We start from the raw sequence: 13432 nt of genomic DNA, 5'->3' as shown, positions 1-13432 counted from the left end.
TTTGGTTAGAGGACATATGCAAATTCTATTCATTTATTTTTCTATTCATTCATTTACAGAACTCTGAATTACATGTTTACCCAAATAAAAGCCAGATTTTTTCGTAACTTTATCTTATTTTAGTATATACATATATATTTTTAATATATATATATGTGTACACTATCCTAGAATTAGTGTCATATATCATGAAGAGATAGCTATGTGTCTTCTACGTAGCTGGTGCTTGATATTGTCCCATTTGCCAGATATTTTGGCCTTCTCAAGTACTGGCTCTGGTGATGAACCAAAAACACAATGAGGATGAGCTTGAAAGACAAGGCAAGGTGCTGGGAAGAGCAGGGCCAGGACAGGGGGGAGTAAGTGATGACAGGTTTTGGTGGTACAGGCTTTAACATTTGTTCTTAAAAATTAGATTGTGAAAAAAAAAATTAGATTGTGCTTCAACCACACTCACTACATGGTTAACACATTTCATGCTGTGCTTTCTTGGATTCATAGTAATAATCTGAGAGCATTGTAAGCTTCTTTTCCTTCCACTAACATATTTAATAGGGAACTGTATTGAGTTTATGAGGAAGCAAATGACAGATGCCATGCGGTGGGGAGCAAAGATAGAATGCTACTACAGTTGTTAATTGTCTCATATGCCAAGCTTGTCTTGCATCTCAGACATCCATATTTATTCTTTCCTTCTCTTCCTGTTCCCCTTTGTGTTAGTGGTATGAGTGGAGGGTTTTATCTGTATGCCTACCATCAACTCCATGTCTTACACAGTTAATTTTCTTAGCCACTCTTTGCCAAAGCTTGTTTGTTCTCACACTGGTTCTTCATGGGAAGAAGGGCTATTCTTCCACTTCACCCAGAAAGCACTACCAAAGATTTTCTGTGGAACATTCTAGAAATAGAAAGATAAAAGGTCTCATTTTATATATATTTATTATATTAGTGGACAACCCAGGTTAAAAAAAAAATAACAAAATGAATGGAGGTGAGTGCTGTAGTGGCGGCGTCCGTGAAGTTCTCCGTGAGCACAGACACTTTGCTGGTGGAGAAATTGAGGAAATATTCAGACATGCATACTGTCAGATCTGGGAATGAGAGGTGAGAAAGTCCATATACCTGACAGACTGTGTATCCCATGAAGAGAGGAGGTGGGCAGGGCATCAAAGACCATCAGCAGACTATGCAAGTTAAATGAAAGAGGGTCAGAAAGTAAGGCTGAAGTGACAGCTTGGGAGGCGAAAGCACTGGATGAGGCTCCAGCCTGTGGATGCCATGGTTTGACTGATAGGAAGCCACGGGGCGATTGATATCAGTGTCATCTAAAGGAAAGTATCACCAATGTAGACAAAGGTAGGATGTCTTCCTGGGTCAGAGGATAGTTATGAGTAGAGTGGAGACGGTGATGCCAAGGAGCGGGTGGAAAGGCAGTGCCAGGACAAGGAGTAGGGCGCACTGGAGGTGTGTTGAGGAACCAAATGCTCTTAGAAATGTCAGACAACGAAGTCTTCCTAGAATTTGAAAATTGATGGTATTTGTTGTTAAAAGGAGCAGTGTTGGGAAAACTCACATGGATCCGTGATGAAATAATATATGAAAAGATAAATATAATTTTATCTTCCATATTACTCCAAATACAGCCAAAGACAATGCTGAGTTATGGAGTTTGCTCAAAAAAAATTATGAAGCTATTATCATATATATACTTTTAGCCTAGATAAATGTCCTGTTATGTAATTAATACAATTGAGAGATGAACTAACTAAAAAAAGTTTTAACTTCTAAAGAGTATAGATCCAGAAGCAATATGTTAAGCTCCACCACATTTATAAAAGCAAAATCTCAGATTATATATATAATTAAGTACAAAAGTGTCAGGTCTTTTCCTCACGCACTTAGAAGGCTGTTATGCTTTTTATATGTCAGTATTCAAAATATGTCTACAAAAATTCCAGCATAGACCAGGCCCTCCTTAAAGCCAGACTTCCCAGGATTAGCACTCTGACCTGCTAGTGAAAAAATTACTTCCAATCTTGGTATTGTCAATTCCCTGTCTGTAGAACGAAGACCACCTGCTTCCTGGAGTACTTGAAAGTATTGTAGACATTATTAATTGTAAAGCCATGAAAGAGTACTTACTACCACGTTTCTGCCCATTATTATTATTGCCAATGTGGCAGAAAGTTTGCCTTTTGGCATCAAGAGCTGCTGTGAAGTTGACAATACAGCAAACCCTGTTGTAGTCATTATTTTCAGTTCACATGCGTTTCATTGAACTTGAGACAAGCCATCTGAGCTGAAGTGGATGTGGTATGGGACAGTCCCCACCCAGGTTTCATTCTGAGTGTTAGGTTTGTGCAAATATGAAAATTCAGTGTAAAACCTAAAGCAAAACTGCCCATACTTTGAACTACTCATTTCAGAACCAATTAGCATATTCAATTTAGGGGGCAAACCCCATCGACTACTTTTGCTGCCTTTTTGGCAAATTTTACAACATTTTTTTTTTTTTTTTTTTTTTTTTTTTGCCTGCCACCAATATTTTTCATTCTGTGTCTAGGCTTGTGATGCATATTTGTTCTTTGGTTCACACATGAACTACTTTGTAGTTTTGTTGGCTGTTTTTGTTTCTGGAGCAGGCTCTTGGTGCATATCCCGGCCTAAAGTTCAACTTAAGGCAATTCTTCTGCCTCTTCCCAAGTGCTGGGGTTACAGGTATAAGCCACCATGCCTGGCAGGTAGTTCTTTTATTAGGTATCAAGTGCTTATGAATTTACTACTGAAAACACAAAGTTATAATCTACATCTCACCATCTATTTCCTCACCACTCCAATGCCATTATTTTAGCCTCCTGCCTCCTGGCTCCCTTAGCTGAGTTCTCTGGTCATCTTGGTATTGTTTTTTGTTTATATTCCAAATTATTTTTACAGTGGTTAAAATGTCACATAATATCTTTATGTAATGCTTTGGGAGAAATTTTCCTCTGAGTACTATCAAAAACAATTTCAGTGTTAATGCCCACAGTTCTAATTCTCACCTTGCCTTTTTTTTTTCCAAGCTGACAACAAGCAGTTAGAGAATCCCGTATTATTCAGAGCCAGGTTACCCAAATATTGTTGGTTTCTTTTAAAATGGCTGGGTGAAGAAACCTTTTTTATTTTATTTTCATTTCAAGATGAGTAACAGGTATTGATAACCAGTAAGTCATTTGAAATGTGCTTTCATTTCATCTTTGCTTTAAAATTTTAATGTTCATCATCAGAACACCCTCCCCCCATTGGTTAGAAGGCAGTGGGTTTCACACAGTAGGTCTGTCCTCTACAAATGCACGGATCTAGGCAAAGCACTTTATAGTGTATGCTCAATGAAGACAGAGCGCCTAGGAGACAGAACCTTCTGCTCTTTTGTGTGAGCACCAATGTTAATCACCCCTTCTGATCTGTGTGGAATGTCAACCTCTTCCTAGTTAAATATCCTGGACTGGATTCTTACTGAATAGCAACTTTTATGAGTCACTTGTCTATCCTAGCAATGTCCATACTGAAGCCAACAGCAGCTAAGGCATGTGGAAAGAATGGAGCCCATCAAATGAATCAGGGCAATAGTTCAGTGAGCCAGTGTGCTAGTTTGGAAATGGAATCCTTTATGCTGCGGACGGGCTGTTTTTGGAAATAAACTACAGTCTTAAAGGCATTACAGTGTACTACCTACAGACAAGTGCAGAACCGGACCTCCTGTGTGAAGGATCACATGCAGGCTGTTGTGCTGCCAGTAAGGTTAGGGCCTCATCAAATAGAAAATCAGCTGCAGGAAAACATGTGGGGGAAGAGTCATGAAATACTCTGTTGCTGCTGCTGCTGCTGCTAAGCCTTTCTCCAAAACAAGGTAGCATATGTAAATTATTTTAGAAAATCAAAGTCTCAATAATAGTGCAGTCTAATGTATTATCAATTTTTATCTATACTAAACATACTTTGGAGGAATAAGATGAGAAAAAAATCAGGTGAGCATGTTGGTTGATCACAAGTCGTAGCAACAGTTTATGTCACTGGTCTAAGAGAGAGGTTCAAATTCATAAAAATAAACCGTGTGTGTGTGTGTGATATTAAAAAATGTTCTTTAATGCTGTGATTTTTACTTTCTTTTATTTGGGTAGACAAACTTACTTTGTACAACACACATCAGTATAGCACACTTATCTGTGTCTCTCAAATGTTGAGGAAATCACCAGATTGCCTTTTTATATGGTTTTTGTGTAGTACCGCCTATGGAAGAGTGTAAAGAACAAGAGCCTATTATGGACAACAATATTTCTCTGGTGCCTTTTGAGAGACCCGCTGTCATAGAGAAGCTCACGGCAAATATGGGAAAGCGCAAAAGCTCCACTCCACAGAAGTTTGTGGGTAAGCAGCACAGAGGGATGACATCGTTCCACACCTGGGGACTGCGATGGAAAAAGACATGGTTCCATGTGGTAGACATATGAGTGGTGTGTAAATATCCGTGTCTTTGCCCCATCATTTTCTCCTACTCTATGACCTTCCATGCACACACATGTGTGTAGATGCACACGCACAGCCTTAGACACAAGGGAAAGTTAAAGGATGATAGTAAGTACCATCTCAGCATGCAATGATTGATTGATATATATAGTGAGATTGTATGTTAAAGCTAACATGTTATTTTAATTCACACTGAATAAAAGATGAGATCTACATTACTGGCCACATTTGTGGTATCTTTTCACTTATATTAGTGTTTGCTTTTTTCTATTTTAATTTCTAATATTAATTCCCTGAGTATTTGATCTAGAATTAAAAAGCACTTTAAGTGTTCCCAAACTTTGACCTCAAAAATTAATGTAGCAGTGTCCATCTAAGATGTTTCGTACATGCACCTGTATTTTTTGTTTTGACCCCTGTTTTTCATACCGCCTATGAATTTTGAGCTGAAAAGATGAAAATTTGTATATTTAGACTTTATTTTTCATTTCCAAGTCTTTAGATACTCTCTGGTATACCCAGTGTTGGCATCATTCTTCATCCATGCTGTATCTTGTGGATCATCTCTGAGGACAGAGGGTTTTGCATTTGTTAAAGAATGTATGAATGGAAGAGTTTCAGTAGAATTGTTAAAGAACCATTATTCCTTATATATGTAACATATCTTTTTTATAGTAATAATGTTAAAAGATTAGGTAAAACTATTAAAACAGATTCTCATATTCTACCACCGGAGAACTAAATAGTGGCTGGGAACTAGCCTCTTCCTTGATTATTTAAGGAGGCTACAAGAATTCTGTTGCTCCAGCAAGACCTTTGAGACGCAAATCATTTGTCACACCAAGACCAACTGAAGGGATATAGCGACTCAGAGCAGGCTAATGGATAAGCCCAAGAGCCATGCTTTATATGAAGCCAATTCAACATCCTAGATTGTACTAAGTGACCCATCATGGCAGTTTTCTTCCTGTCTTTTTTAAAGGTATCTATGAACATTAGAGAGGTGGTAGATCAGTCTTTATTTTGTCTTATGTTTTATTTAGGTACTTGTTTCTTGTCTTACTCTTGACTGCACTCAAACTCGCAGCAATCCTTCTGCCTCTGCCTGCTGCATGCTAGTATTGCAAGTGTGAGATGCTCATTTAGTTTATAAAAGTGATTAGTTTGTGAGAGATAAATATTCATATCTGACTACTATTATAAGTGGAAAGTACAATTTAAAATTACCTCAAATTATTTAGTCAACTTTGTGTCACAGTTTGTGTTCCCCTTGACTCAGAAATGCTACTTTTAGCCCTTGCTATATGGCACTTGTTATGTAAACTAGGCTGGCCTTGAACTCAGAGATCCAACTTCCTCTGCCTTCCAGGTACTGGGATTCCTTAGAAGGGAGGATTTTTTAAAATGACAATATGATTTTAAAATAATATTTTTTATTTAAACTTGATGTTTGTTTAATTTGGAATGCATTCTGATAATATAGAGCAAACAATAGCTAGAGCAATTAAGTAACTATGATTGCTCTTAAAATGGCAGTTTTCATCATTCCAAACTTTGCATGACCCTTTCATATGCCCTTCAGTTAAACACTGCTGTTTGACCCACTGTATTCTCCAGGCAGTGATTCCTGAAGTTATGTTTGTCTGTTTGTCCTTTGCACCCTTCTTTATGCAGCTTAGATTTCATGCTCCATCCCTTTAACCACTGTCCTACAGTATTCTTGACTCTCTAGCCTTAGTTTCCTTCTTCTCCTGGTGACATCTCACTGTCCCATGAGTGAGACTAAGCATCTTTCCCACACTCTGTCTCAGCTGCCAGTAAGTAGTTCTGAAGTACCAGATTACCCACCCAAAGCATGTAGTGACATTCCTTTAATAGATCCCTGCATAGCCTTCATGGCCATTTTCTACAAGTCTCTACTCTGCACACTTGGCATGTCTCTCTTTGGAGAGCATAGCTCAATAATCACAGGGAACAAATGAGATGATTTCATTATATCTCCAATGCTGTAGGGTTGTGGGCATCCATGTAAATACTTGTGTGTGTTTTTTCCCTTTTTCAGTGATAGAAGCACCCCTCATTCTGATTAAGATTAATACCTGGCTTTTGTGCTCCTGAATTCTCTGTCCTGCCCTCACAACATTTCCATCATTCTTATTTCCCTATCTGCACTTCATGAGGAATTCTGTTACTTTTAGCCAAGTCTCCCCTCACCCCAAGTCTCCATTTGTGTACTGTTACCTTCTTTCTCCTCTTCAAAGGTGAACTTCTCAGTGCCTCCTTCCCATGCTTTCCTTCCTTCTATTCACTTCCCCGGCATGCAACCTGGTTTTCTTGCTTAGGCTCTCCTGAAAGTATTCTCTTAGAGGCTGCAGTCTATCTGCATGATTCTGAACCCATTGAGCCCTTTCTAAACAGTGTCCTGTATGTACACACATCCTAAAGATCGTCTGCCACTATTGAAATCTAAATCCTTCTGAAAAACATTCTTTCCATGATTTCTAGAAGATTTGTCTCTCCTCTTTTCTTCCATCGTCTCTGTTCCTCTTTACTTAACTATAAACACGTATAGAATTCTGAAGAGTCACCTCACTAGATCTTGGAAGAGAGTGCCCCATGGAACACACATTCTTGATTCTTTTTATTTTCAAAACATCACACCACACATACACACACACACACACACACACACACACACACACACACACACACACCACTCATGCGCCCTGCACTAATAGGTGCCCCTCCCTGTACATATAAGTTCTTGCCTATGGGACCACACAAATAGCACACAGAGGATCACATGAAGTCCAGAGCACTGCTGGTACAAAGGCTGTATGGAGCCTAGAAACATGCTCAGACACTGCTATTGAAGGATTTCTGGGGTCCCTGAACAGAAAAGAGTGCAGTCTGCATTCTCTGGCCAGAGCCCTTCTAGATATGCTGTGAAGTGTAGGAATCCAACCTGGCTCTGTCTGCTGACATAAAAGAACTTTCCCAATACTCTTCTTGCCCTTTTCTTCAGTTTACCGATGGCAGAGTGATACTATCAGCTGCCATGCTTCTATAATTGCCCTCTATCAACAGATACACCTGTTACCCATATGATTCTCAAACCGAAGCGATTCCCTTTTCTATCTTGCTGTCATCCATTCCATTTCCCAAGACTGAAAACAGCTTCACACTTGCCTTTCTCATTATTTGTCCAGATAATCACTGAGGCCTAGTAACAGTATTGGTAAAAATTTCTGTCCATTCCATTACGCCTTCTCTATTTGTGCCATCACTACCCAAGTCCAGGCATCTCACTACAACAACTTTCTGAACCCTCTTGTTGAAATAGGATCATATCAGGCATGTTCCTGTTTAAGTTCTGCAAGCTGTAGTGCTCTCGGAGTAATATCCCTCCCTCTCCTGCTGCATGCCTTGTTCTCTGACTCATTTTAGACATCTGTTTCCACTCTCTGCCATGTTGAAATGTAATTGCTTATTTATAAGTCATCCCCTCTTATTCCCTAGCCTTCCTGCCAACAACTCAACCTTCATGCTTCTTTACTACCCAAAGTTTACCATCCCGTTCACCATCCTGATGTCACTTCCTTCAAGAAATCTTCCTTTGCTCCTCTTATACATGTTAAATATACCTCTTCTTTGAGCATAAAATACCTACCACAATGTCATCATCTAAAATGTACGCTCTCTGAGAACATGGGTCAAATTTATCTAGCTTAATTCTGAAATTTTAAAAGTTTAATACAATTTTTATTGTTTGTTTTTGCTATTCAGTTGGTTTGCTGTTGTTGTTTTTTTTTTTTTTTTTGTTTTGTTTTGTTTTTCCAAAAGATGGTTTCTCGATATAGCTCTTGCTGTCCTGGAACTCTGTAGACAGTCTTTATCTAGACCATTCTGGGCTTTAACTCAGAGATCCCTCTTCCTCTGCCTCCTGGATGCTAGGATTAAAGGTGTATACCACCACACCTAGCTCAATACCTTAAACTGGATGCCAGGAGGTGATTTGTTTTCATTACTCCATCATTAGCTTTACTGACTGTGAGGCTATTTTGTTTTCTGTTTCTTGTGTTTTGTTTGTTTGTTTGTTTTTTTGAGACAGGGTTTCTCTGTTTAACCCTGAATGTTCTGGAACTCACTCCCAAGACTGGCCTAAAACTTAGAGGTTCTCTGCTGGAATTAAAGTTGTGAGCCACCACCATCTGGCAAGGCTATTTCTTCAAATCTCAAATAAGATTAATGTTTTAATGCTGCCTCTTCCAGCATAATAGAATCTACATTTTCTAGCATCACTACACATTAGGCCTTTGCCCACACATTTTTTTGTTTGTTTGTTTTGTTTTGTTTTTCAAGAAAGGGTTTCTCTGTATTGTTTTGGAGCCTGTCCTGGAACTCGCTCTATAAACCAGGCTGGCCTCGAATTCACAGAGATCCACCTGCCTCTGCCTCCCAAGTGCTGGAATTAAAGGAGTGCTCCACCCATGCCCAGCTTGCCCACAACATACTATAACATACAATAGCATACTATTTCAAGAAGCTTTATCTGTAAGCTTTCCTTGTCAATGTAACTATTGTAAATACCACATTGCTTTAATGTCAGAACTGTTAAGAGATGAACTACTCTGACAAATAGGAATTATTACTCTTTTTCTTTTCTGTTTAAAGCTCCCAAACTCCTTAATGGTTAATACTCAAACCTTGTGTTGAATAAAATACTGGGGAATTTTTTTTTATTTTTTAATAATAAAAGTTAAAGGAAAAACAATATACTTGAAACAAGAAGAATCAAGCAGACTAACAACTGGCATACAGGGTATCATTGTCACACATCTGGACACATCTGGTGTAAAAGGGAAAAGTTGCCAATTCCGAGAAACAAAACTTAAGTAACTTTTCAACTTTGTGAACAAGTATTTATAATAATTCTTAGTACATTTTAAAGTAGCTTTTAATTCCATTCATTTTATCAGGTGATATAGCTTTCAAAACACTTTAAAATTGACTGTTTACATTCTACTGCCTGATATATATGACTCTATAACATTTCTAAAGTCGTAGGTAAATCAGCCAAATTATTCCTGGGCAGCATAGGCTATAACCAGATCCCTTATGCTTTCCTGGTCACTATGGCTCATTCATTGTGCTCGCAATATGCAGAAATGAGCATCTTAATAAAAATTAAAAATAAAACAAAGGCTTTCAGGTTGGCTGCATCTCTGTGGTGTCATTAAAGCAAGTGCAAATGGCTTGTTACAAATTCAGCTGACCTGAACAAGGAGGAGCTAACAGGCCCCCAGACTGATAGCTGGGAATCCAGCATGGGACTGATTCAGGCCCGCCTGAATATGGGTCTAAGCCAGAAGGACTAAGCAGTCTACAGAACCTCAGACAGTGGAACCAGGATGTATTCCTGGTGCACAAAAGGACCTTGCAGACACATCCCCCAAGGAGGGATAACTGCTTTAACCTAGAGACAGGAGAGAAGTCCTAGTCCCTACTTCAAATGACTTGACAGATTTACATGACCCCACCTGGATGGCATTGCCCTACATATGGAATTGGGGTGGGGGGATGGGAGGGGAGGGTGTTTAGAGTGCATGTGAGAGGGCAGAGAGGGTAAAAAGGGAGGGGAGGAGGGAGGAAGGGCTGGGGGGGGGGAGAGAGAGAGGGAGGGAGAGGGAACTGGGATCGACATGTAAAATAAAAAAAAAAACTAATACACACACACACACACACACACACACACACACACATTCTTTTTTGCATGGCCACAGTACCTGTGCATCTCAACAGAATTAAAGCATAAAATAGCACAATTTGTGTAAAATGGAGAAAGTGTTTAGTTAACTTTGTACCTTTTTATATTTTTAATCCAACCACTAATTTTGTTGTTTTCTCTCCTCCCCCCCCCCTTTTTTTTTTTAAATTTTCATTTTAGGGGAAAAACTGATGCGATTCAGCTACCCAGATATTCATTTTGATATGAACTTAACATATGAGAAGGAGGCTGAGCTGATGCAGTCTCATATGATGGACCAAGCCATCAACAATGCAATCACCTACCTTGGAGCTGAGGCCCTTCACCCTCTGATGCAGCATGCGCCAAGCACAATCGCCGAGGTGGCCCCAGTTATAAGCTCAGCTTATTCTCAGGTCTACCACCCCAGCAGGATAGAAAGGCCCATTAGCAGGGAAACGTCTGATAGTCACGAAAACAACATGGATGGCCCCATCTCTCTCATCAGACCAAAGAGTCGACCCCAGGAAAGAGAGGCCTCTCCCAGCAATAGCTGCCTCGATTCTACTGACTCAGAGAGCAGCCACGATGACCACCAGTCCTACCAAGGAAACCCTGCCTTAAATCCCAAGAGGAAACAAAGCCCAGCTTACATGAAGGAGGATGTCAAGGCTTTGGATGCTACCAAGGCCACCAAGGGCTCTCTGAAGGACATCTATAAGGTTTTCAATGGAGAAGGAGAACAGATAAGGGCCTTCAAGTGCGAGCACTGCCGAGTCCTTTTCCTAGACCATGTCATGTACACCATTCACATGGGTTGCCATGGTTACCGGGACCCACTGGAATGCAACATCTGTGGCTACAGAAGCCAGGACCGTTATGAGTTTTCATCACACATTGTTCGAGGGGAGCACACATTCCACTAGGCCTTTTCATTCCAAAGGGGACCCCTATGAAGAACTGCACAGGAAGAAATACTGCACTTACAGTCCCTCCTTTCCTCAGATGGTGACACTCTTTCTCCTTAATACCGTCACTGTCTATAATTCTTATTTTGTGGACAACATGTCATTTGCTCTGCCTAATTATACCAAGAAGGAAACAAAAGAAAAGGGGTGGGCTGTTCACTGATGCCGTGGCTTGTTTATTTTGTGGGTCTCTAAAGCAGTTTGTTTCTGCCATGCATCCATATTAAGGCCTGCCATGCTTTGGGGGGAATCATTTGGTTCACAGAGATTTGCCTACACTATTCTGATTTGCCATTGATGTTCAGGATCATGATGGAAGGCAGGACAGTTGGGCATTTTCTGGGTAGGACTTTGGCAATTTAAAACGGTCTAAGTAATTTTATTCTCAAAGAGATTTCAAAATGTAAACCCCTTTTATTTTCTGTTCTTAGAGATCATGGAACACAAACACATTGTTATTTTCAGTAACTCCTAGGATGAGTTGACTTGTTGTGGGTTCTATGTTTACCTCCCCTATGGAATTTATAATTCAGTATGTTTTACACTGTATCGTGTAGTAAAACTTTTAAAACTACAGGTAGTTAAGGGCCACTACAATGCATCTGAGGTCCTTTGATCTTATTTTTCTAAACTTGCGCACTGTTTTTCCATAGTTTTGATGACTGGCATTTTATAGACACCCTGGCAGCCTTACTTTTAACACCTGTAACAAATAGTATTTTTATGTAGTTTTCAGAATAACATATGGTCTAAGAGTGGGTAAGAGGCAGTCAGTGATTTCCAGGAAGAAGTCTGCTCTTCACAATTTGAGCTTTTTTTTTTTGAGTTGTAATGCCATGGATGGCAGCCTAGTATACAGATTTGTTTCTAAAGGTGTGTTTACCTCGTCACTTTATCAGCATTTAATCAGTGTTAACCAGTCAGCAGAAAAGTGTAATTAGGCTAACAGTAGGGGGAAATCCCACTCTGAGAACCCTTTTCTGGTATTTTTCTTCAAGCTGTGACCACTCAGTGTTCTATCCATAGTCCTTTCCTCTTTGACTTTTGGAATAGAAGATCTTAAGGCACCTGGCTATCAGCTGCTTCTTTCTAAATCTGGGAGCAGCTAATTGGACCTGAATATGGTCACCTGAACCCTGGAAGGTCATTTATTAACTAGGGCTATTTATTCCACTATTTCTTTAGTAATAACAGTTACTACCTTTGCTGCAGACAAAAGGGAACTTCTTTGTAATCTTTATATCACACTGAAGATCACACAAAAGAGCAACAAAGTTTTCTTTTACCCTTCTTGGAGTTGAGAAAGTGACCCTCTTCAGGTGAAGGTCTTGCACTTTAAAAAAAATAAAAAAATTTTTTCTTTTAATCAACTCTATAAGTCCTTGTCAGAAATGCATCTCAATCCCTTGGTAGAGAACTTCCTGTCTTCTCTTCGTTTGCACAAGGCATATGCTTCCATGTTTCATGTGCAGATTTTCAGTTGATCTCTGGGAGTGCTTGGCTTTTTCTCTGGAGTCCACTGGCATTTGTGAGTGGGATCGGAGCACGCTGTTCTCAAGTCATTTGGGGGGGGGGTGCATTTGGCAGGCGTACCTTGCTGCTTGTGTTTGAGGAAAACAGCCTGACCACGACTGGTTTATCTGATAGCCATTTGTAAATGCTGAAGGTCTGCTAAACAGTGACAAGTTAAGTGCTGTGACAGACCTTGAGTAGCACGCCGCCAAAGCCATGGAACTGCAGTGTGACCTGGGAAGTATCAGGAACTGTTCACTGATGAGCAAGCAGCATTCTCTTAACTGGCTTTGCAAGTTTCCATCGTTCATTTAAAAATAAATAAATTGTTAGCTCTAACATAGCTAGAGCTAGGTAGAAAAGTTCTGACATGACTCTTTTACTAATCCTTTTATCTGAGTTATTTCTAGACAGATGTCCAAATGGTTTCCTTACATGTAAGAAAATGCACCAAAACAGAAATATAACGAATGCCAATTGTTGGGTTTTTCATTTTCTGGATTTTTTCTTTCTTTCTTTCTTTCTTTCTTTCTTTCTTTTTTTTTTTTTTTTTCCATCCCTCTGTAATTTGTGAAAACACAGTTTACTTGGAGATAAAGTGTTTTGTCAAGACTCCCTTACCCCCAGGTACCCTGCACACTCTTGAATCCTAATGGAAATGGCATTTATGTTTGGATGAGACAAACAATATTAAGGCTTA

General features: G+C 39.5%; 1 protein-coding gene and 1 long non-coding RNA gene across 9 annotated transcripts in view; one reads left to right on the top strand and one right to left on the bottom strand.

Moving 5' to 3' along the window:
- Ikzf2 (IKAROS family zinc finger 2) overlaps positions 1 to 13030 on the top strand; it is a 140782-nt gene extending 127752 nt beyond the window's left edge. For all 8 annotated transcript variants that reach the window (XM_051190409.1, XM_051190408.1, XM_051190407.1 and 5 more), the window contains 2 exons: positions 4264 to 4407; positions 10454 to 13030. In XM_051190409.1, coding sequence (XP_051046366.1) covers positions 4264 to 4407; positions 10454 to 11178 — 869 coding nt within the window. In that variant the 3' untranslated portion in view covers positions 11179 to 13030. The remainder of the gene's footprint in view (positions 1 to 4263; positions 4408 to 10453) is intronic.
- LOC127226411 (uncharacterized) lies at positions 5011 to 11037 on the bottom strand. Its single transcript, XR_007834879.1, has 3 exons — positions 10906 to 11037; positions 9286 to 9355; positions 5011 to 5072 (listed from the first exon to the last, which is right to left on the bottom strand). It is a non-coding gene; the product is annotated as an uncharacterized LOC127226411 (long non-coding RNA).
- Positions 13031 to 13432: the final 402 nt, after the last annotated feature.

The sequence above is a fragment of the Phodopus roborovskii genome, unplaced genomic scaffold (assembly GCF_943737965.1).
Source record: "Phodopus roborovskii unplaced genomic scaffold, PHOROB, whole genome shotgun sequence".
Classification (NCBI taxonomy): Eukaryota; Metazoa; Chordata; class Mammalia; order Rodentia; family Cricetidae; genus Phodopus; species Phodopus roborovskii.
This window is presented reverse-complemented; position numbering and strand designations above follow the sequence as displayed.